Source organism: Pieris brassicae, chromosome 3, assembly GCF_905147105.1.
Source record: "Pieris brassicae chromosome 3, ilPieBrab1.1, whole genome shotgun sequence".
In the NCBI taxonomy this organism is placed as follows: Eukaryota; Metazoa; Arthropoda; class Insecta; order Lepidoptera; family Pieridae; genus Pieris; species Pieris brassicae.
Genome location: NC_059667.1, coordinates 1,381,544 through 1,409,199, shown reverse-complemented (window position 1 = coordinate 1,409,199; position 27,656 = coordinate 1,381,544). Strand labels below are relative to the sequence as shown.

The following is a 27,656-nucleotide window of genomic DNA, read 5'->3' as shown; positions in this document are numbered from 1 at the left end:
CCTATTAAAACTCGTAAAACTTGTTTAGATAATTTAATGTAAAATTATCTAAATAAAAATATTTCAACTTAACCATATAACAATTTATTATTGTTAAATGTTGTTTGTGTTTGACAGATAATTTATTTCTATGATGGTCACTCTGATGGCAAATCGACAAAAATGCCTATGTACTGGGTAAAAAAAGGGATTGTAAAAATTAACATGTTTTATTAATAAGAATAACATTAATTTAATCTGTTTTGTGATAGAGATTTGTGAATGATATTAAAATCTAAACATAAAGGTGTATCATTTTGGGAACTTGTACAAAGTTATGGTACGTATAAAAAAGCTGTATCAGCTATTAGCATAATATTTGTTTGTAGTCTTTTTAGATTGGCAATATTCAATTACAAAATAACCGGTGCCGCTAACAGATGAAACAAGGTTTTTGGATATAAAACATAATTACATTTACAGTTTTGTAATAATATATGTAACGATGCGACAACAAAATGGCATTGTCAAAAATGTGTAACTAGCAAAGAGGTCACTGTTACCGTAATCCGTGGCGGGTAATGTATATATATATAACCCTTATGTTTGTTTTACAGGTTGATTGGCAACAATGGCCAAGAAAAAGAAACCAGCAAATGTTGCCTCTCGGCGTTCCGCGCGGCGTGGTAAGCCTATCCAAAAGAGTGCGATCGAAGGTGAAACCTCCACAACGGTGGAACCACCCTCTGCACCTGCCTCAGAAGACCCACCTCCTGAAACTAAAGAAACCACAAGTGGACAGACTACTTCTGACATAAATGCTAAACCAACTCAGGAACTGCCTTATGTAGTTCTACACAAGAAGTTTGGTAAATATCGATGTTTGTTTAATAATGATGATACATTTACAAAAAAATATGATGTTGGTAGTGACAGTGAAACTAACAGTAGCTTTGAGATAAGAGTTGTAGATCCTGGTATAAGTTCTGAATCAGATTCCAATGCTGCTGTGGATACTCAATCTGATACAAATAGTGGTGCTTGTCCCAGTCCTATGAACATTCCAGATCGTGCATTGCATAGTTTTAGTTCTAGAGATGTATCTCCTCTGCCTTCAGTCGAAAGCTTAGATATACCTTTACCTAATGAAAATACCACAGAAAATAAAAAGGACTTAGGTAATGCTAGTGATGAAAAAGAAATGTGTTCACCAATAGACCACCAAGAGATGGAAAACAATCAGGCCAATGAAGTTCACAATGAAGATCAAGTTCAAATGTTTAATGAGCATCTTTATGGTGATGATGATGAAGTGATAACTATAGTTCAAATATTAGATGATGATAATCAAGAGGGTTATTATAATATTGATATTGATAGTTCAAAGGATCAAGAGTTAAGTGAAAATGACAAAAGTGAAAATGAAAATCAAGATATTGAATTTCAAAAAGATTTTGAAAAACTTAATCTAGTTCCAACATTAAATCCTAGTTCTCCAATGCAGTATTGTGAAGAAGTTATCAGAAACTCTAATTGTGTTACTCCAGATTTACAGTTCCCTAAAGAGAATTTGGATAGGCCTGATCCAAGTTTAACACCAAGCTCAACTATATCTGATGACAGCAACTCTTCAAGAGCAACAGACCAGGTGCAGAACAATTCAAATGATTCCTCAGAGTCCTCTCCATCAGGTGTTCGAAGATCTAATAGAATAAAAACAATAAGTACATTAAAGCAAAAGACTAAAGGTTATGGTTTAGTCAGAAATACACTGAAAAAAACATTAATAACACAAACAAAACTAAAACTTGAAGAGTCAGGGTCCGAAAGCCAAGATAAGCCTTCTGATGCCTTAAACCAATCGAATACTAATCCTCCTCCGTTTCCTGTTCCAACAGAAATGCCTGTTAAAGTTAAATCTAGGTGGCGACGATCAAGTGAACTTGAAATGGGGGCAAGTTCACCATCAATTTCTCCATTAGCAAGCCCAAGTTTGCCAAAACTACCTCCTGTTGAAGAGAAACAGCATGTTGAAGAAGTAAAAGAAGTTATTGCCTTGAGTAAAGAAGCTTATGATAGAATAATTGAAGAAAGAATGAACCAATACCAACATTTGGATGAAAATGAGTATTTATGTGATAGAATGATAAGTCGGGATACAAAGAAGATGATTTGTGACTGTTTTATGACCAAAGAAGAGTTGGAGAGAGGAGAACTTGCTTGTGGAGAAGACTGTTTGAATAGACTCCTTATGATTGAATGGTAACATTTTTTATTGTTTACATAAATTGATCGTGTATGTACATATTTTTATTATATAAGTATTTGATTATACTTTCATCAGTTATATTGTTACTTTATGCATTTGATATTTAACATTCTAATTATTATTAAAAATTGTGTTTCAAGTATCTATTAATATTTGACATTCACCATACAGTAACATTTATAAAGTACTTAAATATGTTTTCATAACCTGATTACATAGCGTTGTTGTTTTGTATACATTTTAACATTCCAGTAATTCAAGATGTCCCGTTGGAGATAGATGTACAAACAGACGGTTTCAGAAAAAAGAGAATGGTGCTCTAAAAGTTTTTTATGCTGAAAAAAAGGGGTGTGGTGTGGAAGCTAGTGCTAATGTTCCAGTGTAAGTATTAATCTCATAGTAAATCTTCATGGCCATGAATTAACAAAAATATATATCTTTCACACCAACCCAATATATGCATAAACATAAAATTCTCTATATAATCTAATACACAATATTACTAATTAAATATGTTTGTAAATATGTCTTTTAAAATATTATCTTGCATTTAGCATCCTTAGAAATTTAATTTATGCAACTTTAAGATTTACTAATTGTAGTATTAAGTATAAGATTTATATTAATTCTAGTTTTATCAGTTACATTCCATTAGCAATATGAATGTAAGAATATTTAAAAATTCATAATTATAATCCTTATAAAATCTGAATATAATTTATTTGCATCTAGTAAATCTTATGTGTTAATTAAAGCTGTAACATAGCGAATGTATTTTAGATTATAGCAAAGCATAATTTTGTATATTAAATAAATATCATTTATATACATAGTAGATAATGTAAGTAATATCTCTGCGAAATATGTTCAAACTCGATTGTTGGAAATTATTAAAGAACACTTGAAGTGTCAAATAATGATTCACTGGCCACTGTTCTTTGCGTTTTTATCTTAATTTTTCTGGTTACAGAGGTGAATTCCTAATGGAATATGTGGGTGAAGTGCTAGCTTATGATCAATTCTACAAAAGGGCCCAAGCCTACTCCGATGAAAATAACCTCCACCACTATTTTATGTCACTCAAAGGTGATACCGTAATTGATGCTACAGTGAAGGGAAATATCTCTCGATTCATAAATCATTCCTGCGATCCAAATGCTGAAACTCAGAAGTGGACGGTCAATGGAGAACTCAGAATTGGATTTTTCAGTAAGCGGGATATTCCTATTGGGGAAGAAATAACATTTGACTACCAGTTTCAAAGATTTGGGTGAGTTTTCACATTTATTTGCTTACATCATTTTTTGCCTTAAAAATATAATCATAATATAAGCTACTTACAATGCATTCTTCATCAATGTATTTAACTGAATTTAAATAATTTTTTTACCCAAGATTTGCCGATTTGAACAAAATTCTAAAAAAAAAAATTTGATATTTGAATTAGTAATTCGTGAAATTTAAAGAATTTTGTGTTATGTTTTGGTGTTGTCTATTTAAATGACACAAATTTTCTTTAAAATATGTAAATAATAATATGTGTGCTTTGTTGCACAGCATCTAATCATCTGAACTACTGATATGAATTTTAAATCTATATACATACATTACATTTGTTTTTAGATTTGAATCCACAATTTAAAAAAAAACTAATATATGTTTATATAGAGTATACACTGTATATGTTCATTCCAGGAAATTGTATCATTTATATAATTAAAAGACAATTTTTTAAAAATAATATTCTACACAAATTTTCTTTTAAATTGTGTTAGAAGTTATAGGTAGTTACTACAGTTAATATGTAATATTATGCTTAAACTAAAAATATTATTAATAAATAGATTAAACTAAAATGTTTTTGACATTTTACTTAAAAAGAATTTGAAAACGGCCATGGCAAAATTTCCAGTGTGGTGAGGGTAACAAATTATATTTTACACGCAGCAAAGTGGCGCAAAGGTGTTACTGTGGTGCTGAGAATTGTAGGGGCTGGATTGGGGCCGAACCTGATTCGGAGGATGAAGATTATGAGGAGGTGGGTGGCATCTTTAATGTTGGTTTAATGAGCTATGTGTAAACTACTTTAGTCAAGTAATGTACATAAAACTAATATCTATATACATAACTTGATGTTGTCTCAATTGGAACGGACACTTAATAGTAAAAAAGACTCCGTATAATATTACTGCATTTGATTTACAGGAGTCACAATTATCTTAGGACCTATAATTTACCATTAAAGTTCACACACTGTAGATAGTATACCAAGCACTCATTCTGAAATTCAAAGCCGGCTTAATTGTTGAATAACTCTGTATTTAAATCAATTGCATTAATGAAGGTTCAAACTCCATAGAATGGAGAAAGTCTACTTAGTTTACATAAACTTTGAGTATGTATGTCAAATGTAAAATTGGTGAAGTACATATGTTATCTTTAAGATGTTATCAACTAATTTCTCGGAAACTGATATCAGATCTTTTTATTGGTTTAGCAGTTTTTGGGTATCCACGGGGATGTGTATAGTAAAAAAAAAGTTGTTGGTGTATATTTAAAGAAGCTTTTAAATAAATTGCATTAATGAAGGTTCAAGAACTCCATAGAATGGAGAATGTCTACTTAGTTTACATAAACGTTGAGTATCTATGTCAAATGTAAAATTGGTGAAGTACATATGTTATCTTTAAGATGTTATCAACTAATTTCTCGGAAACTGATATCAGATCTTTTTATTGGTTTAGCAGTTTTTGGGTATCCACGGGGATGTGTATAGTAAAAAAAAAGTTGTTGGTGTATATTTAAAGAAGCTTTTAAATAAATTGCATTAATGAAGGTTCAAGAACTCCATAGAATGGAGAATGTCTACTTAGTTTACATAAACGTTGAGTATCTATGTCAAATGTAAAATTGGTGAAGTACATATGTTATCTTTAAGATGTTATCAACTAATTTCTCGGAAACTGATATCAGATCTTTTTATTGGTTTAGCAGTTTTTGGGTATCCACGGGGATGTGTATAGTAAAAAAAAAGTTGTTGGTGTATATTTAAAGAAGCTTTTAAATAAATTGCATTAATGAAGGTTCAAGAACTCCATAGAATGGAGAATGTCTACTTAGTTTACATAAACGTTGAGTATGTATGTCAAATGTAAAATTGGTGAAGTACATATGTTATCTTTGAGATGTTATCAACTAATTTCTCGGAAACTGATATCAGATCTTTTTATTGGTTTAGCAGTTTTTGGGTATCCACGGGGATGTGTATAGTAAAAAAAAAGTTGTTGGTGTATATTTAAAGAAGCTTTTAAATAAATTGCATTAATGAAGGTTCAAGAACTCCATAGAATGGAGAATGTCTACTTAGTTTACATAAACGTTGAGTATCTATGTCAAATGTAAAATTGGTGAAGTACATATGTTATCTTTAAGATGTTATCAACTAATTTCTCGGAAACTGATATCAGATCTTTTTATTGGTTTAGCAGTTTTTGGGTATCCACGGGGATGTGTATAGTAAAAAAAAGTTGTTGGTGTATATTTAAAGAAGCTTTTAAATAAATTGCATTAATGAAGGTTCAAGAACTCCATAGAATGGAGAATGTCTACTTAGTTTACATAAACGTTGAGTATGTATGTCAAATGTAAAATTGGTGAAGTACATATGTTATCTTTGAGATGTTATCAACTAATTTCTCGGAAACTGATATCAGATCTTTTTATTGGTTTAGCAGTTTTTGGGTATCCACGGGGATGTGTATAGTAAAAAAAAAGTTGTTGGTGTATATTTAAAGAAGCTTTTAAATAAATTGCATTAATGAAGGTTCAAGAACTTCATAGAATGGTGAAAGTCTACTTAGTTTACATAAACTTTGAGTATGTATGTCAAATGTAAAATTGGTGAAGTACATATGTTATCTTTAAGATGTTATCACCTAATTTCTCGGAAACTGATAGCAGATCTTTTTATTGGTTTAGCAGTTTTTGGGTATCCACGGGGATGTGTATAGTAAAAAAAAGTTGTTGGTGTATGTTTAAAGAAGCTTTTAAATAAATTGCATTAATGAAGGTTCAAGAACTTCATAGAATGGTGAAAGTCTACTTAGTTTACATAAACGTTGAGTATGTATGTCAAATGTAAAATTGGTGAAGTACATATGTTATCTTTGAGATGTTATCAACTAATTTCTCGGAAACTGATATCAGATCTTTTTATTGGTTTAGCAGTTTTTGGGTATCCACGGGGATGTGTATAGTAAAAAAAAAGTTGTTGGTGTATATTTAAAGAAGCTTTTAAATAAATTGCATTAATGAAGGTTCAAGAACTTCATAGAATGGTGAAAGTCTACTTAGTTTACATAAACTTTGAGTATGTATGTCAAATGTAAAATTGGTGAAGTACATATGTTATCTTTAAGATGTTATCACCTAATTTCTCGGAAACTGATAGCAGATCTTTTTATTGGTTTAGCAGTTTTTGGGTATCCACGGGGATGTGTATAGTAAAAAAAAGTTGTTGGTGTATGTTTAAAGAAGCTTTTAAATAAATTGCATTAATGAAGGTTCAAGAACTTCATAGAATGGTGAAAGTCTACTTAGTTTACATAAACGTTGAGTATGTATGTCAAATGTAAAATTGGTGAAGTACATATGTTATCTTTGAGATGTTATCAACTAATTTCTCGGAAACTGATATCAGATCTTTTTATTGGTTTAGCAGTTTTTGGGTATCCACGGGGATGTGTATAGTAAAAAAAAAAGTTGTTGGTGTATATTTAAAGAAGCTTTTATAAATATTTTACAGGAGGGAGACGTGTCTACGTCCAAGTTCACAGCTGAGTCTGAGGAGATGCAGACCACAGAAGACAAGGCGAAACCCCGAGTGCGGAGACCAAGAAGAGATCGCAGTTATAAACCTAGTGCGGACTTAGTTCAAGATGCTGATGTAAGACTTTATTTTTAATATTGTAATTCGGTTGCTCCGGCGACGATTTCTGAGTGTTCCTGTTGAGAGCATTCCTTTAACGATGTTTCTGTCTCTTTCTGTCAAATCGCATTTACGCTTTGATGAAAAGAGACGGATCAATACTTTGGAAAAAACCGTGTCAAAAAAATGGTTTAGTTTTTACATATTAAACAAAAATAATTTGTACTGGTAACCAGCTACTGAAAAAGAAAATGATTTGATATGACGCATGGTCACGTGACCATTCCTGAATTTTGGCGATGGCGGACCACGCCCGTGTCTATATAGCTACTAATTTAAACAATTGAGAAATGAGTTTTTAATCAACTTTAAAATATAGATTGAAGAAGATCTGGAAGCCCTCAGTCGCACCGGAGTTAAGAATCAATGTCATACACTCCGCCTATCGCGTACAGTCGTCCGCGCTAAGACGCGCCGCGCGCAGGCCGCACTATTGCGGCTCTTACGCGACGCTGACTTACCTTGTCGCCGACTGTTCTTGGACTACCGCGGGCTAAGGCTGTTAGCGCCGTGGTGTGCTGATGCTTCTTTGGACTTTAAGTGAGTGATTTTTTTTATTTTTATTTCAGACATTGGCAACATTAAAGGAATTTCAAGTAATAAAATATTTCGTTACTAAAACAATATGTGACATGATATTAGATAAATAATCTATGTTTTCACTGGTACATACAAAATTTGTATACAAATATTTAATATAAGACAAAAAGAAACTATTTTTGTGTGTATGTTTATAAAATTTAAAACTACTGGACCAGCATTTAAAGATAGTATTTATACATAGCCACGGCTATACTCATTACCAACATATAATTGATGTCTAGACAGTTTTTTTATATAAAGGTATTTATCCAATTTCCCAAAATCTATAGCGGGCTGTATATTAATTAACACTAGTGAAGTCAACGAGTCTAATAAAGTTCACAATTTGACAAATCCCCTGGTCCAATAATAATTATTATAACTATTTATTTATTTGCAAGAATACAGTACAAAAATTTATTTTTCTCTTTATTTATTTACATGTGTGGCCAAATTCTTACTAAAAATAACAAAATCAAGTACATATTTAAATCACAGTATATTCATATATTCTTCACAAATAGGTTGCTCTCCGGTGAAGAGTCGAGAGAAATGGTTGTACATATTGGTGTGCAAATTTGTTTTACATACACAAAATTGAATTTTACATAGTAATTACATATTATATTACCTAATTTATGTCTATAATATTGTTTCATCTCAATATTAATAGAATTTCTTTTTTGTTGAGACAATTTTTAAAAATGCTAGTAGGAATACTAGTAGGTTTCATATAGTACAGACAGAATTACCATTTATTACTAACGAAACACACACACAGAAATACATAAAATAATAGTAAATAATCACAAAAAATTATGGAAAGAAAAAAAAGTGAAAGATACATTTTGAGTGTGTAATGAGTTGTGGTTGTAACTGGCCCTGGCTCAGCATAATGCTGTGGAGCAGACATGTTCCACGGTGCTGGTCATTCTGCCAGAGAGCACAACAGTTAGTATGTTCCTGTATAATGTTAAATGGAAATGATCGTCCAGTAAAGTTTAAAATGTAATGTTTGCTAATAAAAGTCAAAATTTGAGGTTATAAGTTGAGCGAAGTAAACTTATAAGCATTAATTTTTTATATAAAGTTATTATGTTATGCATGAAAGAATATATTTTGATTTGAAAATTATTAATTTTTTAAATATTATTCCAGATTGGAAATGCTTCAAACAGTAGATAGATTGCCCATACCCAACAAGACAATGGTGCAAGAGACACGCTTCTTCACAATCATTGAGAGATGGCTCAGCTCTTCAGAAATCCCACCGGAGCCACCTGTTTTCATCGATGAGGCTACTGGTATAATGTTTAATTTAACTGTTAAAGGTTCAATTATCTAATAAAATCATTTAATAAATTATGAATAATGACCAATAATAGATAAATAATAAAACCAATAGATACTTTCTAGGATTAATTTTTTAATGAAACCGATTTTATAAAAAACAAAAAAACCACACTTAGACTCTTAATAGGTCCGTTGTGCTTAACACAACTGAGAGTTTTTTTAAGGCAAATTCTACCTTGCACCACCACTATGTGTAAATCGCTGCTCTCTGAAATATTACCAAACTAGTTCTACTTAGGGCCTTACGAGAATGGAGCGAGCAATTCTTTAAAAAGTCGGTTTACTGACGTGGCAACGTCAGAAGAAAATACTGATGGAATGGTTGCTTTTTTCAAAATAAAATTTTAATCTTATTTGTTTGATAAATATTTTGTATGTAAATGCAATCACAATTGAGTCATATAGAAGCAAAGGTAACAACATCCAGTCTTAACAAAATGGCAGTAAACAAATTTTTAGTTTTAAAGCAGTAATATAACTATATATGATGCTATTTTTAACATACAAATTCAGAGAATCATGTGTCTAAAAACTAGAAGGTTGGTTTTGGATGTTTCTGTTTCTGCCCCTAACTCGTAGATATTGCTACCTTTGCAGCCAAATCTCTAGGATGTTGCTGCATTTGCAACCATAGATTTTACATCATAATTAGACTGAATAATCTTGATACTTTTGGTGTAGAGTACATACCACAGGTGTCTACGTCAGGAGTTTACTGTATTTAAGGGATATCATAACGATTAATCACATTATAAACTTAAATCATTATTCTAAATTATTAATCAGTGGATTTTTCATTGGGCACGAAAGAAAATACATATTGGCACAGCCACAAGCCCACCCAGGGGAATTTTTAGACTGATTTCATAAATAGATTTTCTGAATACAGTTATTTTTATTTTATTTTAAAATCATCAGAAAGACATCACAACAATATTACACTAAAAACACAAATCGAATTAAGAAGCTCTTCCTTTTTGTGTCATTTAAAAAACATTATTAGGATCAAAAACGTTGAATCACACTATAACTTACCGCATTTTTTTAGCCTCATTTCTCTTCCATTTATCGGGGTCAGCTTGCTTTTTTCTACTAGAATTTTTGTCACATGGGGTAGTAAAACACTCCATCGTGTTGTTTTTCACCTTTTATTGGGAAAAGTATACCTAATCCTGTTTAATTTTATAAAAATAAACATCACACCAAGAACAACAAAACAATAATCGCCATACTAAATAAAGTGTCATGGTGGCCAAATACAGACACCTGATTGGCTGAATCGGACGTTGCTGTCTTTGGCATTACCCAAGTGGATAATGCTGTTTTTGCTACAAACCTAAAATTTTAAAAGTCATTTTGTACGATATATTGCTTGATTTGCTATAAACTAAATAAGTCAACCAATTAAGCTGATTTTTAACTGACAGACTGCATTCAAAGTTGCTATCATGATAAAATTGGATGATGCTGCCTTTGCATCTATATGACTCAATTGAATTGAACATAACTGTATTTATGCGTACAAATAAATGTTTATTTGTACGCATAAATACAGTTATGTTAATTTTTTTTTATTTAAAAATAATATCTCTTGCAAATTAAAGATACATATACAATACAAAATGTCGAACGCTGCGGAACGCGGACGCCGATTGTGCCTCTTTGTCGCTCGATCTGCGCTCTCGCTCGCACTTCAAGCCTTAAATGGAACGGCTTAGAGCGTAGTAACGGCGCATGCGTCATGTTTTTTCGTGCTTCAGCCGGCTCCATCGAATTATAAGACGTTGTCACGTCAAAAAATACGCACCCACGAGACCTGCCTGATCAGGTTTCCTGCCGGTTTGCCCCATTCTATAAAAAGATGGAAATATTCTCTTAAAGTTGTGCTTTTAAAGACTATGAAAGTTTCCTCCAAACCATGAACTGCCCGTTTCTATGAAACAATATGTATTTGTATTTTAATAGTTAATATTTTTTAGGTCTACCGGTTGAACTGGGGAGCAGACCCGTTCCAGAAGTAGATAAAGCCAAAGAGAATGCTGCTATGCTTGAGAAAATTAAAGATCTGTCATCGCAGCTTTTAGATAGGTGGTCTAGTCTCAAAGTAAGTATTATTCTTGATTCAAATTAAATAATTATTAATAAATAGCTTTCAGGTCGTAGGTTCGATCCCCGGCTGTGCACCAATGGATTTTCTTTCTATATGCGCATTTAATATTAGCTCGAACGGTGAAGGAAAACATCGTGAGGAAACCGGCTTGCCCTAACCCAAAAAGTCGACGGTGTGTGTCAGGCACGGAAGGCTGATCACCTACTTGCCTATTTGTTTAGTAAATTATCATGAAACAGATGCAGAAATTGATTTATTTAAATAGTTTTGAAGGCTAAAACATTCATATATGCATTATTAGATGCATTTTCTGTATATAAGAACCTTTTTTGAGACAGTATATATACGTTAAAAAATATTTATTTTTTTTTGTTTATTTATTACACTATAATATATATATATATATATTTAATAACGATGGACATAAAGTTAATAAACAGAAAAAAATATTTGAAATTTTTTAATGTTAATAATTACTTATGAAAAATATTAAGTATCAAATTATATCTCTTTTCTATATTTATATAAAATTCTCGTGTCACAATGTTTGTTCCCATACTCCTCCGAAACGGCTCAACCGATGCTTATGAAATTTTTATGCATATTCAGTATGTGTGAGAATCGGCTACTATCTCTCTTTCGAACCCCTAAGTGATAAGGGGTGACCACCCCAAAAAAAAAATGTTTTTATTTTTTTATAATACAGCATACAAAAATACATACAACCCTTAATTGTCACCCATCTACGACCGACCCCTATTTTTTATATTCATATATTTATTTGCATTCCATAACGTTCCAATAGATGTTTAAGAGGCTTAAAGCTAGGTACAATATTATGGACCCTGTTAGGGCACAGCAAAAGACGGTATTACAAAATTTATATTACATAATTAATAGTAACAAAATAGTACATAAAATTTTACATTTCAGCTTAGTATTAATTATATAGAATAACATTTTTTATTTATTTATTTAATTTTGATTTTCGATTAATAATTATGAAATTAAGCTTATATTTTTATCTTCTAGGTACTCATTAACGCTATAATAACATTTACGTATAAGAAGTTTTTTTTTTTAGTTTTTTTCATTTCTTAGTGTCTCCGGTAGTTTATTATAAATTCTGATTGACATGACTAGTGGGCCTGATGCATGTATTTGTAATCGGGATGATGGTAGGTTTAGGCGTATTTTGTGTCGAAGTGTATATCTTGTCTGTATGTCTTCGCGTGTGGTGTAAAATTCTTTGTGTGTATGGGAAAATTTACAGATTTTCAATATGCATAATGAGGGTAGAGTGAATAATGTGTAGTTTTATGAAATGTGTTTTGCAGCTGTCTGTTTGTTCTATGTTAATTTTTTTACTATAGTAGATAGGTTATTTTTATTGACCTAAAAAAATGTTTCTTGGAAGTAACATATATGGCAAAACAGCGTCTCTTATATAATTCAGGGGTCAGAAAGTTTGTCATATAATTAATATTGGATTAGTACTTTAAGTTATCATAATTATCCTATATATGTTTTATTTATAAGTTTTATGCACCAGGACCAGAAGGTCCTGAAAGCTTCACATGGCAAAATGACGTTTGCCGGGTCAGCTAGTATTATATATAATAATTATTTAAATTTGATACCTAAAAATTAGATCTATCATCATCATGGAAGATTTTCTAAGTTCTTGAATCAGTCTCCTTTGTTGCTAAGGAGATTTATGCCCCATGCCCTAGGGCCATCACATCATCAATTTATTTAATTTATATTTTCTATAGGAAGTTTTCAAAATCCCGAAAAAAGAAAGAATCCAGCAAATGAAAGAGCACGAACGCCAGGCCAATGTTGAAAGGCGAGCTGCGGACTCCAGTGGGTCACGCGATCGTGACCGCGATCGAGAACGCGAACGTGATCGTGAGAGACGCGAGGAACGTGACCGTGACCGTGATCGCGATCGAGAGAGGGAGAGGGAACGAGAAAAGGAGAGGGATAGATATAGAGAGAGGGATCGAGAGAGGGAAAGAGATAGAGATAGGCGGAAAAGACGAAGCAGTCCAGAAGGGAGGCGGAGTATACGGTATGGTTTATATGTTACAACAAATAATTTCCTTTATTTAATATATTTTAGAACAATTTATTGTAAATAGTGAGACACGTGACACAAAACAGTCGCTGATTGGTTGACAATGACGTAGCATGCTTGTAATTTCTTTGCCGCCATTTTGAATAGAGAAGCGTCTGTAGGATTATGAATGTTTTATATAATGAATCTCATCCCTGAGGTCGTGGGTTCGATCTCGGCAGTGCATCAATGGACATGTGCATTTGTTTCTATGTGCGCAATTAACATTTGCTCGAACGGTGAAGAAAAAACCCAAAAGTTCGACGGCGTGTGTCTAGACACAGAAGGCTTTTCTTGCCCATTAGATTGACAAGCTCATGTAGCATATACAGAAATTTGAGGCCCAGACCTAAAAAGGTTGTAGCGCCACTGATTTATTCTATTTAAAAGAATTATAATCTACACTAATATTATAAAGAGGAAATTTGTACCTATTTTTGTATGTTTGTAATGAATAGGCTCAAAAAGTACTGGGCCGATTTAAAAAAATCTTTCACCAATAGAATGCTACGTTCTTCCAATTTGACATAGGCTACATTTGATTTTGAAAAAAATTAGGGATCCTTAGTAAAATTGGAACAATGTAACCGAAGGTGTTGTAAAATTTGTCTTAAAATGTCTTTCGACGAATGCGCTGCCGAAACTATTAGCGATAAAACAAAATAATGTACAACAATACTGAAGAACATCATATTGTCTACAAAAAACTGTTAAGCGCGGTAGTATATGTCACTACACCAACTTTTTTCTACAAATAAACAATTGTCTACCCCGTGCGAAGCCGGGACGGGCTGCTAGTAATTAATATAGTTACTAATAAAAACTTTAAAAGGGCCTTTGTTAAAGCCAATGTTTATTTGGAACAGTTTTAAACAGAGCTTTGGTAGTATAGAGTTGTTATGTATGTTAAAATTTTCGAAAACAGACTTACAGACCGAGTCCTAGCGGCCATTCCACCAATGAGCAAAGAGGAGAGACGTCGAGCCTTCGCAGAAGCAGCTGCAGCGGCCGATGAGAGCAGACGGCAGAGAGACAGTCAAGCATTCATGCCCTACTGGCCACCGGATTCATTCTCACAGGTATTTATTTATTTATACCTCGATACCATAGTATACATATTTATATATACTTTAACAAAATTAATACTTAACCAGAGCCCGATATATTTCATACTGGGCTGATCAATGTAAAAAAAAAAAACAATGTTAAGCCTATCTGGTACCTAATCCGTTGAGCAAAAAAATTACTACTAAAAATGTTTTTTTTTTGGTAGTTTTTTGTTTCATGTATTTAAAAAAAAATCCTTCTAAGTATTGTCTTTTGTTAAATTAGTTTTGACACATTAAGAAAACACTTTTTAAACGGATCGAAGCTATGTATTATTATTAAAAAGTTATAATTATTTTACATAGTTTTGAATTTTCCCGACGTTTCGCGTGCTTTACAGCGTGCATGGTCACAGTGACTGAGACAAAAGGTGTTAAATGTCAAAAGTATTACAGCTGCAGAGAAAGTTGTGTTATCTGTATTTATTTCCCCGGAGTTGGTATCGACTAACAGATGAAGGGTTTTTGCTGAAATGACCCCCAGTATCCTCTCTGAATAATAATACATAGCTTCAATCCGTTTAAAAATTGTTTTCTAAATACCTTCTAAGTTCTAGGCCATAGTGTAGGTATAGTGATGAGGTTTACTTTAATAAATGCTGTGATAGAGTAAAATATTTGTAGGAATATTTGTTGTCTATGAATAAATTTTGAACAAAAGGTTATACATTCTTTTACAGATGTTCCCACAAGGAATGATTCCCGGACAACCCACTATAATGCCAAATGGACCGAACATGATGCCAAACAGACCCCCGTTGTTACCAAATGGACCGAATATGCTACCCAATGGGCCTAATATGATGCCAAACGGGCCAAACCTAATGGGTCCGAACATGTTACCAGGGCCGCAGAACATGTTAAGTGGTCCACAAAATATGATGGGTGGCCCGAATCTCATGATGCCGGGTATCATGCCGGGTATGATACCGGGTGATGTGCCTCCGGAATGGATCGGGCCGAACGGGGAGTTTCAGGGTCCTCCTGGATTTTGTCCACCGTTTCCGGGGCAGCCATTTTGTGTTCCACAACCCAAGTGAGTTATTTTGTTTGAGTATTCTTGTGTTTGTTTTGATATATTTTTTTAAACGGTTAAATCTGTCCCGAGGATTGGTTTTAATTCAATTGTGATTTTAACCTTAAAAGCGTGATTTTTTATAGTTAACGTTAAGTTAAGCGCGAGGTGCACCTGTTGTTAAGTTAGTTGCCCATGGACACTCAATTTCAGTGCGCTAGCGAGTGCGTTGCTGGACTTTTAAAAATGTGTTTTCTAAATGTATGAAAGTGTTATTAGTCTTGACTCATTTAACAACATTTGGCGATACATTTGCGTGTGTTATATATAGAAAAGATGACAAAAGCGCTCGTTATGGAAAAACGACGCCGTACGTAGCAATTACCATCCTCAAATGTCTATCCGTTTGTTGATATGCCTTTTTTATATAATATATTATTTTTATTAATGTTTTAAAAAAAACATAATAATTCCATCCTGAAAATCCTGAAAATCTAGGGTGACACGCCCTCGATTTAAACATTCGTGTTTTCCTTCACACAACGAACGAATAATATCTTCAATTTACAGTGTGATGGGAATGAGTGGGTTCGGTGTGGGTGGGTTCATGTTCGGTCAGCAGATGGGACCCTTTCCACCTCAAGCGTCCAGACCTAGCACTGCACCTCAGCCCATGGTCACGGAGGTAAGATGAGCAAGATTGAAACAATTTTTTATCTTTATATAAAAATGGCTTGGCACCATGTCGAATATTGATATTATGTTTCATTGCGAGTGCGGAAAGCCTATCTATATTTTTAATAGTTTTATAAAACTATTTGCTTTTTTTCTCTTCTGTCCACGCGATTTTAACTTAAAATATCGTCGAAATTACTCAACAACTAAACTAGCAAGAACACTTTTGGAAAATGGCGCACAACCGTAAAAGAATGTAAGCAGTTTTTTTTTTCTGTTTTCTTCACCCATTCCGGGTAGGCAAAGGGAACTATGCCCATACAGCCAAGTCTTCAGTAGAATTTGTTTATTTATTTGAAATGAAACCTAACCTCATTGAATCTGACATTGAAACAAATTAGTAGGTTCTTTTTTTGAAATATTTGCATGAATCACAAAAAGTTGTATGTTTTTTTTTTTAGTAAATACTTCTTGGTTGTTTTTTTCTTTTTAATAGACATTGTTTTGACAGTTGGGAAAGACAACGCACGAGTGTGTGATAGCGCACATCCCGAACGTTATACGTCCCTGCAATACGCCACTTTTTGAGCAACTGTATTAAAAAAAAAAAAAATTAGACTAATAATATCCTCAACTTTTTAATTATTGGCAATTCAAAATTTCAATCAAACTCAAACGGTATCTATATATAATTCTACTGTACGCGTGTATGCCACTGAACTCTTATTAAACGGCTTGCACCGATTTGAATGTTTTTTTTTGTATGCGTTTGGGTCTGGATAGTTTAGATTCACAAATTAGCCCGGCAGATGGCGCTCCATTTGGTACTTGCATGCACATTAGACCATAATATCCAAATCACTCAAAATATCATGCAGGACAACATCTGTGGGGTCCGCTAGTAATATATAAGACTAATTGAAACCCGTATTTAACAAATAAAGCACGTAATTGGTAATATTCAAAACCAGTACCAAAAAAATTTGCAGAGTGCAAATGCAGAGGAGGATGATGACGTGGAGCCGGTGTTGCCGTCCATGTGGAGGAGTGCCTTGGACGACAGAGGCCGAAGGTATTACTACCACGTGAAGCTGAGGCAGCCGCAGTGGCTGCCACCCCCTCAGCCGCCTCCATCACCAGGTATTACATAACTAAATTAAAAAATGAACTTTGTGTTCTTTTAATGAAAACACTTTTTTAACGGATTGAAGCTATGTATTATAAAATTTACAATTTTCCGACGTTTCGCGTGCTTTACAGCGTGCATGGTCACGACGTTTTGCGTGCTTTACAGCGTGCATGGTCACGGTGACTGAAGACAAAAGGTGTTGAATGTCAATAGTATCACAGTTGGTATCGAGTAAAAGATGACGGGTTTTTGCAGAAATTACGGTGTCCTCTATAGTCTATACTTTGTGTTCTTATCAGATTTTGTATTTTCTGTTCAGATGTGAATATTACGTAATTTATTTTCAACTTGGTAATTTTATGTTTTATTAATACTATTTTTGTCTACGGTTCAATATTTTCTTGGTAAGTATGTTTTTGTTCAACTTTATGACCCTCGTAAACCGAAGACTTATATATTTATCGTAGATGAAAGTTCTTCTGATGAGGAAGCGGACGCTATGAGTGCAGTGGAAACGGCTGTAGTACGAAGGCAGATGAAGGGCAAGATGGTGGAAGGTGTTAATGGGATTTATGAGGGTGAGTATTTACTAATGATCAAATTATTGTCTTTGGTTAACATAGCTTTTACACATTGAAAGAAAACAATTTTTAAACGGATTAATGCAATTTGTATTATTAGAAACTTATAATTACTTACATCATTTTAAATTTAATTTTTCCGACGTTCCGCGTGCTTTACGGCGTGCGTGCGCACGGTGACTGAAATTATGATTTTGTAAATAATTATAAGTTTATAATAATACAAATAGCTTTAATCCGGTAAAAAAATTGTTTTCTTTCAATGACTATAGTTTTAAGAGGACTGGGAATTTTAAAAAAACGTGCATAACTAAACTATTACAAAATGGCTGCCTAGTGATGTACAGTTAAAAAAATATTAATGTACATATTTACAAAAAGTCAGTGTCTACAATCTCTTTAGGTCTGGGCTTCAGATATCTTTCATGTTAATCTAATTCACCATGGGGATCGGACCTAAGACCTCAGGGATGATAGTCGCTGAAGTCACTGGGCCAACATTGCTCATAGATATTTTCTTTTACAGGAGTAATACTTTTAATAGTTTTGTCAAATTTACGTACGTATACGTACGTACAGTCCGCACGATCTATTGAAGATTTTTAAAGTTACGTAAAAAAGCAATAAATTCCAGGATTTCATATAGTTATTTGATTGAAAAAACATTTAAACAATACCTATGAATAAAATTGCGAATCTGGCAGATGATCTAATAAGAGAATTAGGAAGCATCTACTAAAACACGTTTGTCTCTTTTGTTAAATGCAATTGTACTGAAGAATGAAAGAGACAAATCTACATTTGACGTTGAATTTATGTTGACAAGGGCTTCTCCATAGATTTTCTTTTTAATATTAAACGTTAAATAAACCTATTACAATTCATACAAGCCTGGTACTTTAGAATTTTTTAGACTGTTGATGTAAGCTTAGTGTTACTAGCCTTGGCGATCCTCAAACCTTAATTAGTGCGACTAGTGCATTTGAACTGCTATTTTCTATGTGCACTATTATGACAATGGTAGTTTCGATTCCAGGCAACTCTGGTTTTTTTTTCTGCCACTACATACTAACATACCGGCGTGTAGACCCTTAAAATAAGTACTATCAGAAAAAAAAGATGCAGTCTGTGGCGATCTAGAGTTGTGACTACTTTTATTTATTATCAGTACCTGTGTGGCAGTTACGATTCGTCACACAGTCTCATTTGTGTTAATACCGTTGCAGTGATAAAGGCGGACGGCTTGATACCGGAGCATGCGCTACTCAGCGATAAGCCGCGCAAGAGACGTCCAGGTCTGGTCACGGAGAGGCCGATTAGCGTGAGTTTTTTTTATATGTTTTAAACAGTACGCCCATTGTTTTGCTATATTTATTTAGACATAGACATAACATTTATTACTAACAAAACACGCACAGAAACACAAAAAATAACAACAATAAAAAAAAAATTAAAAAAAATAGACATAACATTTTTTTTAAAGAAAAAGCTTCAATTGTTTAATGCGTGTGTTCTGTGGTTTTAATTGGTTAAGCATTATGCTGAGGAGCAGAGTTGTTCCACAGCGCTGGTCATTCTGCCAGAGACCGCAGCAGCTAGTGTGCGCCTCAGTCGCAAAAAAAAAAAATAGCAGTGTAAGCAAAGAAAAAAATAAATTAAAAGATTAAAAATAAGAATAATTGTTAAGAAGTAGATAAATAAATATTTTTGGGCGGATTAAAAACAATACTACGTGAGAAGTTTGTTGAGTAAGATGTTTTTTTTTTATAATTGCGACGATAATTTGATTTTAGTTGAAGATTTTTCAACGGAGGAGGTTAGGTTAGTTCTAGTTATTATTTTGGGGGTAGAAAATGTATCACTTTGACGTACGTCGTTCCACAAGTGAGCGTTTTAAGACAGTTTTTGCCGCGGATCACCACTATGTGGGACCAGCTGCCCACAAGTATTTCCGAACCAATTCGACAATTCCTTTAAGATAAGTGTGTAACAATGCTTAAAAGGCTGGCAACGCACTCGCGAGGCCTTTGGCATTGTGTGTCCGTGGGTGGCATCCTGTCCATTTGGCCCCTGTTATATTTAAAAAAAGTGCGTGCGTACATAGTACATATGTCAGAAGTGAAACTTGTTTGTATATTAATTATTACTAAAGTAAAAGCCAATACATGATCATGTATCATAATATGATCACTCCATGTATTTGTATATATTATCACTAATAGAAATATTAACACTTAAAGAAAACACTTTTTTACACAACGGATTGAAGTTATGTATTATTATAAACTTAAGAAGACGGTATAAAATTATCAAACACCTGGGATCCAATAATATCCAAATTAAAACCCCAAGACAAACAATCCGCGAAAATAGAGGACGCCGTGAGTCATTTCTGCAAAAACCCTTCATCTGTTAGTCGATACCAACTCCGGGGAAATAAATACAGATAACACAACTTTCTCTACAGCTGTGATACTGTTTGACATTCAACACCTTTTGTCTTCAGTCACCGTGACCACGCACGCTGTAAAGCACGCGAAACGTCGGAAAAATTCAAAATTATGTAAATAATTATAAGTTTATCTTAAATACATATCTTAAATCCGTTGTGTAAAAAAGTGTTTTTTTTTTCAATGTGTAAAAGTTATTTTAATAACAGACAATACTATATTAACACTGTATACACTATATACATACTAATGACAATAAACATAAATAAAAAATCTGCTTTTCCTGCACAAGATGTCATACGACAGACTTGCCATATAATGTTCTAATATTTAACTACTAAACGAACAAATAGCGTTATTTTCTGGATCTCACTTTCTCACTCCCTCTCAATCGCTCTCTCTCTTTTCTTCGGCAAAAAAGCTTCACATCTTCGTGACGCTAATATTATTATTGCGTTTCATCCGTAAATATTTACCCTGAACCGCGTGGTTGTATTATTTTGTATTTTCCCATTAAAATTTATTTATCATTATTAATATCCATTTGTTTTGTAGCCCCGTACTGAAGAGGACAAGCTGGCCGGCCGTATGGAGGTGAAAAGATACAAACAGACGAAGGAGAAGTTGCGTAAACGACGCGAGAAGCTTCTCCAAAAAGTCCGTTTGTTGGCTGCAGCTAAGTCGAAACGGGGCAAGGAGTTGACCCATAAGGATCTCAAGGAACTAAAGGTAACTTCTAACCGACTTCACAGAAAGAGAGATCAGTGTTGGTCCAGCGGCTTGAGACTCTCATCCCTGAGGTCGTTCGATCCCCGGATGGACTTTCGGCATCCAATGACTTTCTATGTGCGCAAGAGTCACTCGAACGGTCGGAAAAATGGTCAGGGAAATTTTACTCCCAAAAGTCGATGGCGTGTCATGTACAATGATCATGAAGCAGATACAGAAATCTGAGGCCCAGACCTAAAAAGGTTGTAGCGCCATTGATTTTTTTTTCAAAGCAAGTATGCTGTAACGTTGACCTAAATTAACGTTTGCAATATATTATTCTTGCGGGTGTATGCATGTTTGTCCACAAAATCAAAACAGTATATATATGTCGCAGATTCTACGCGATTAATAATTGCAAAATTGGTGTTACTACCGTCGTCCGACATTATAACTTAACATTTAAACACAGTCAGTGCGCACGTCCGGCGCAGGCGACGTTCGAAACTCAAGTGACTAAAGAATTCAATTACTGCCACGAAACAGTCGCGCCACTGACATTTGGTAGATCACACAGACTAGGCATTGTCAATTGTCAACGTTGACAGTCTACCTTACCTTACCACACCGCATTCTACGACTAACTTCAGAGTGGCGGGAATTTTTGAAGTATTCATTCTCTGACATATATATATATATGTGTCCTTTGTATTTTATATATGCGATATATATCGCAGATTCAACGCGATTAATACTTGCAAAATTGGTGTTACTACCGTCGTCCGACATTATAACTTAATATTTAAACACAGTCAGTGCGCACGTCCGGCGCAGGCGACGTTCGAAACTCAAGTGACTAAAGAATTCACTTACTGCCACGTAACAGTCGCGCCACTGACATTTGGTAGATCACACAGATTGACATTGTCAATTGTCAACGTTGACAGTCTACCTTACCATACCACACCGCATTCTACGACTAACTTCAGAGTGGCGGGAATTTTTGAAGTATTCATTCTCTGACATATATATATATATATGTGTCCTTTGTATTATATATATGCGATATATATCGCAGATTCAACGCGATTAATACTTGCAAAATTGGTGTTACTACCGTCGTCCGACATTATAACTTAATATTTAAACACAGTCAGTGCGCACGTCCGGCGCAGGCGACGTTCGAAACTCAAGTGACTAAAGAATTCACTTACTGCCACGTAACAGTCGCGCCACTGACATTTGGTAGATCACACAGATTGACATTGTCAATTGTCAACGTTGACAGTCTACCTTACCATACCACACCGCATTCTACGACTAACTTCAGAGTGGCGGGAATTTTAAAATATTCATTCTCCGACATATATGTATATGATATCTTTCCTTTGTATCGTCATTCATGAATCCGTGAATTCAGATACAATACAAGGTATATTAGTAAATAATCCGTGATGTAAGCTTTTTGGTTTGTTTCATTAATATTTTTGAAGTTCTTTTGGTAGGGAAAAATGTTATTAAAAAAAGTTAAAGTAAATTTTTGTGATGCGCGTGCACACCGTCACAAAAGCCCGACACCGTGAAGTTAGCCATAGTCAACATTTTTTAACTAGACAATGCGTTATAATGAAATTTTCAATGTATTAAATATATTTTTTTCTATTGTTAGTGTCGTTTTTTCTACAAACATAGAATAATTTTTGAATAGATTTTTAGCTTGTTACGCCAAAGTATCACTTCTGTCTAGATGAGTAAACACACGTTTTGATTTTTGTATTATTATGTAGATTAAGGTTCTACTATATAGTTTTTTTAATAAGATTTGGCACTTGCACTTTAACCATCATATTTAACTTTTAGTTGTTTTCCCTTACTAGGGTTTGCCTGGAAGATATCGCTTGATAGCGATGAGGCTGCCCGTTGCCTTTATAACATTTATGTATTATGTTATTTGTATAAATGTAGCGAAGTGTGAAACAAATATTGAAAGAGGTATATTCGAACTTAGTTCTAGTTTCATGTAAATCGGTTTAGTAGTTTTTGGGATCTTCAACGCATTTTTAGTTCGGACATGAATAATACAGGAAGTGGGTTTAAGTTTCTGGGTCCATCTTTGGACATAGGCCTCCTCCAGTCTCGTTTAACTCGTCCAGCATGGCGCCTTTCCATTTGCAGCTCATGCAGTCGTGTCGGTCCATCTTATATCATCACCTGCACATCACTACATCACTCATCATCATAGTCGTAGTGATTATATTGACACCTGTCTTTTCTCGAATAGCCTAGTTCGGAATAGCTCTCGCCGTGGCTTTGAGACTCTTAAGCTCTCGGCTGAACCTTGTATGAGCAAAATATTTGTTTCTTCCAGTTCGGTGATCTAGACGACTCTGACAGCGATTCAGATGACGACTCGGACGTGATCCAAATCCTTGAGAAGCTGTCCTCTCCGCCCCCTGAGAAACCCGCCCCCGCTCCGCCATCCGCTGCTGACGTGGAGGAGAACGCCAGGAAGATCAAGGAGCAGTTCCGGAGTAGCATGGCCAGGGTTATGGTATGTATTGTAGGGAAATTGTATTCGTTTTTACAAAAAACTTCCAAGCGAAATTAGAGATTTATCACTGAATAATTTCAAAACTCTCGTTGAACGTAAATTAATCAATAAAGCTTTTAATAAATTTGACGATTTTTTTAAAATGAACCATGAACAATTTGTATGGCTCATAACTTGGCGATTTAAAAGAGTGGCGGAGAGTTGCCAGCTCTCTACTTCACTTGCGAACTGGTATTAAATGTAAATTAAGAATTAATTTAACATCTTTTCTGTTAACGTTCATAAGTGTGTTTGGTTACCTATATGAAAAAAGTTTTATTGTGTCACTAACGTTTGAAATAATATTGATATTATCTTTTTTTTTTTAATAATTGGATGTTAATTTACAAGTTACTGTACGCTTTTAAAGCCACGTGTCAAAATATGTATACAGTCCACTACTCTTCAGTCAGTTAAATAAAAATTGTCATACGTTTCGCACGTCTTATTATTGCAATTCTTCAATTAGAACCCTAAATTAATTCTCAACTATAATTCCTTAACATATGGTTCAAAATCAAACCGGACAACATTGCTTTTGTTCGATAGTTGGCTAACAGTGAGAACGATAGATGCTTGCATTTCTAAGCGGTAAGGAATAGTTGGAAGCATATGTTAAGGAATTATAGGTGAGAATTAATTGTGAATTAATTGAAGTATAGCAAAAACGTGCGAATCGTATGACACATTTTTTTCTTTTCTAAAGCATGCCTACACACTAGCCTATTAGATACGCAGTCAGGTAGATATGTCATGATAAAACAATTTTTTTTAAAGAAAATGGTTTAATTGTGTAATGCGTGTGTGCTGCGGTTGTAATTGGCCCTGGCTCAGCATTATGCTGAGGAGCAGAGTTGTTACACAGCGCTGGTCATTCTGCCAGAGACCACAGCAGCTAGTTTGCAGAAAAACAAATAAAAAAATAACAGTGTAAGCAAAGAAAAAAAAAATTAAATTAAAAGATCAAAAATAAGAATAATTGTTAAGAAGTAGATAAATAAATATTTTTGGGCGGATTAAAAACAATATTACGTGAGAAGTGTGTTGAGTAAGGTGTTTTTTTTTTTATAATTGCGACGATAATTTGATTTAAGTTGTTAGTATATACAATATTTTTTCCAGGTGCAACATTTGAACCCATATCGTCACTCGTCAGCCCCCGCCGGTCGCATCACCTGTACAGCTGATTTCAAACATCTTGCTAGAAAGGTATGTTATTATCGACGAATTACAGCGTCAATATTAAAAATATAATATATAGAAATAATATAGCACCGCCTCACCCCCCTGCATCATGAGCGTACACATACACACCCTCACGTACACACAACACAGTCGAAGTCGTTATTACTTAGTTAAATGTCTTGAATATTTTATTATTATATATGTATATATATTTGTAAATATTATGTTTTCCATGTTTGGCAATATTTTTAGTACAATTGTTTTTTGTTTAATATAATTTGTATTATCTATAGAATTACGAAATTGATAAATATCTTTAGTCGCCTTAAAGAAACATTTCTTTTACAAATACTACTAAACTCGACCGATTTCCAAAAGATCATCATTAAAATGACTAAATAATTTAAGGTTATACAAACATCTCATTGCTTCTGATATTGTTAAATATCTTTATGAGCAATGAATGATGTATGTCCCAAAGATTGGCCAAGTTCAAAATTATATATACTACTGTATCAGAATAGTCGCTGGGAGGATGAAAGTTAAGCTCGAATGGCAAATCATTAAAAAAGATGGATAAGGTGCCGTTCAAGTAATACGTAAGCTGATTAACTGCATTTCTACACGTCGTTCACAAAGGGGGCCGGGGGGGGGGTGAACGACCTACATTTAAAAAAAAACATAAACTTTACATCAAATGCAATAATATAATTTATTTTTCAGCTAACTCACTTCGTGATGCTAAAAGAACTTAAGCATTGCCGGACAGTAGAAGAGCTGGTGGTGACTGACTCGGTACGATCAAAGGCCAAAATGTTCGTCAAAAAGTACATGGCCAAATTTGGTCCCATTTACCAACGGCCACCTGAAGAGGCCGACTAGCACGTGCTGAAGATAAAAGCTATGTATAATAGCTTTCCATATTGACTGTGAAGTTATCATGAGAGTTGGCTAGAACTTTCGTGTGAAGTTAGCCGACAGCTAACGAGAACAGTGTGAAATTAAGTAGAGTACTGTCGTATATAGGAGTGGTGTGAAGTTAGCCATCAGCTGAATATAACAGTGTTAAGTGAACATTGTGACGTACCAATGGTGTGAAGTTCGCGCGGGAGTTCTAAGTATGAAGATTTCAATTCCTAAAGATGTTTGTGTGAGATATTGACGTTAAATTCGCTTATGTTGACGAAAAAAAAAAATACGGATAACTTTTTTTTTATATATTTCTGACAAAATACTTTCATTTAGTGAAGTAAGGTCCAAGACGTTTTTAATGTTAATTATGATTTGATTATATAAATTATGAATTCTGATTGCCTGGCAATTCATATAATAAAAAGGTTCTTATATGTTAGAAAGTACACATGAAAATTGTCACTAAACAGCTCACTTTGTTGACTAGTAAATAAACATTAGCAATCGTAAGATTTTTTATAATTATAAGAGCAAGTTTCACTACTGACAATTTCAATTGAAAATCGAAATACTCAACAAACGGACATATACAGGGTGGTTGATACGTTATAATTAACTATATATATCCTCGTTGAGCGATAATGTGTGCATGCTCCTGTTCAATGATATTGACTTAACACCCTGTATTACATTAATTTAAAATTACTATAGTGACCATAGTGACTCAACACTTTCTGTAATACATAGAAAATATTAGTTCTAAGTGAATTTGGAAACAGTGGCGAAGTTTTTAAAGTTTTTAAAAGCACTTCACATTCGACAAAACTGCAAAAGTTTAAAAAAATCATGTACTGATAAGATTTGTAAATATTAACCTATTGTAAATTCATTTTTATGATTTAAAAAAAAACTGAGGGTAGTTGTGGAACTACCCTCATTTTTTTGATAGTGCAATCCATGATGACGCGTTACCATATTTATAATTGTGTTGTATATCATTATTCACTGATGGATTCGGACTTCGTTAACTCATTATATTAGTAAAGACACCATACGAAAATCCATCAAAATGTGTACAGCAAATATACTGTTAGACATACCACTTGCTTCTGTCAACGTTAAATTTCAGGTCATATCCAAGTTCCTAAATTTGTATAGAAAAGTGAGTTTACAGTAATTTCCAGTTTTTTTTTTAATATTAAGAGTGTGTCATCGTGGCTAGGCCTATATATATGTGGCTAGCGCAACATATATATATTTTTAATTTTCAATGATCTCCGATTGGGATTTTTAGGGCTCGAATAATATAAGTACAGTATTAGGTGTGTAATAATAATTTGTCAATTATAACGATCTTACTGACCGAAGTATTTATTCGATCAGTGAACTTCGGCCTAAACACGTACGTAGGTCCTTGTCGTTTTCTATTATAAAGAAAGAGATAGTGTTTCAGACTACTTCGCTCTTGATATAGTGATAGTTGATGTTTTGTCTTTGTCTATGCTTAGTACAAGATAAAAACAGCCTCATTTTACATATGGTGTATAGCTAATGAGTTTTATGCTTTTGTAAATTATGCCCCAGTTTTTTTATGAGTTGTAAAATTAACTTGGATATCCGTTGCTAACTGAGAAATCTTATTTCAATATAAATCCAGTAGCTCTACCTTATATATAAAACGTGTGTGCAGTTATGTACACGCGTTAGAAGTTATACTTCTTTGGCGTAAGGCAAAAAGCTTAAAGAAAAAAACTACACAAACAATAGAAAAAAGGTATTTAATACATTGAAAATTTCATAATAACGCATTATCTAGTTAAATAAAGTTTATTTAAATATCACAAAAACCTAAAATGTTGACTATAGCTAACTTCAGAGTGTCGGTTTTGTGTGACGTAAAAAAAAA

General features: G+C 33.7%; 1 protein-coding gene across 2 annotated transcripts; it reads left to right on the top strand.

The window, feature by feature from the left end:
• Nucleotides 1-155: 155 nt before the first annotated feature.
• Nucleotides 156-27,485, top strand: LOC123706964 (probable histone-lysine N-methyltransferase CG1716). 2 transcript variants are annotated; one of them, XM_045656651.1, is made up of 20 exons: nt 156-319; nt 597-2,241; nt 2,501-2,629; nt 3,219-3,518; nt 4,196-4,286; nt 7,053-7,193; nt 7,555-7,775; nt 8,976-9,121; nt 11,150-11,274; nt 13,056-13,354; nt 14,325-14,478; nt 15,186-15,541; nt 16,091-16,205; nt 17,185-17,335; nt 17,792-17,902; nt 19,132-19,226; nt 20,911-21,084; nt 23,432-23,614; nt 24,776-24,862; nt 25,562-27,485. In XM_045656651.1, exons 2-20 carry the CDS (start codon nt 611-613, stop codon nt 25,718-25,720), a joined length of 4,668 nt encoding a protein of 1,555 aa, XP_045512607.1. In that variant the 5' UTR covers nt 156-319; nt 597-610; the 3' UTR covers nt 25,721-27,485. The 2 variants fall into 2 exon arrangements, with proteins under 2 accessions (XP_045512607.1, XP_045512608.1); XM_045656652.1 differs by lacking the exon at nt 156-319 and adding an exon at nt 379-429.
• The last annotated feature ends 171 nt before the right edge of the window (nt 27,486-27,656 follow it).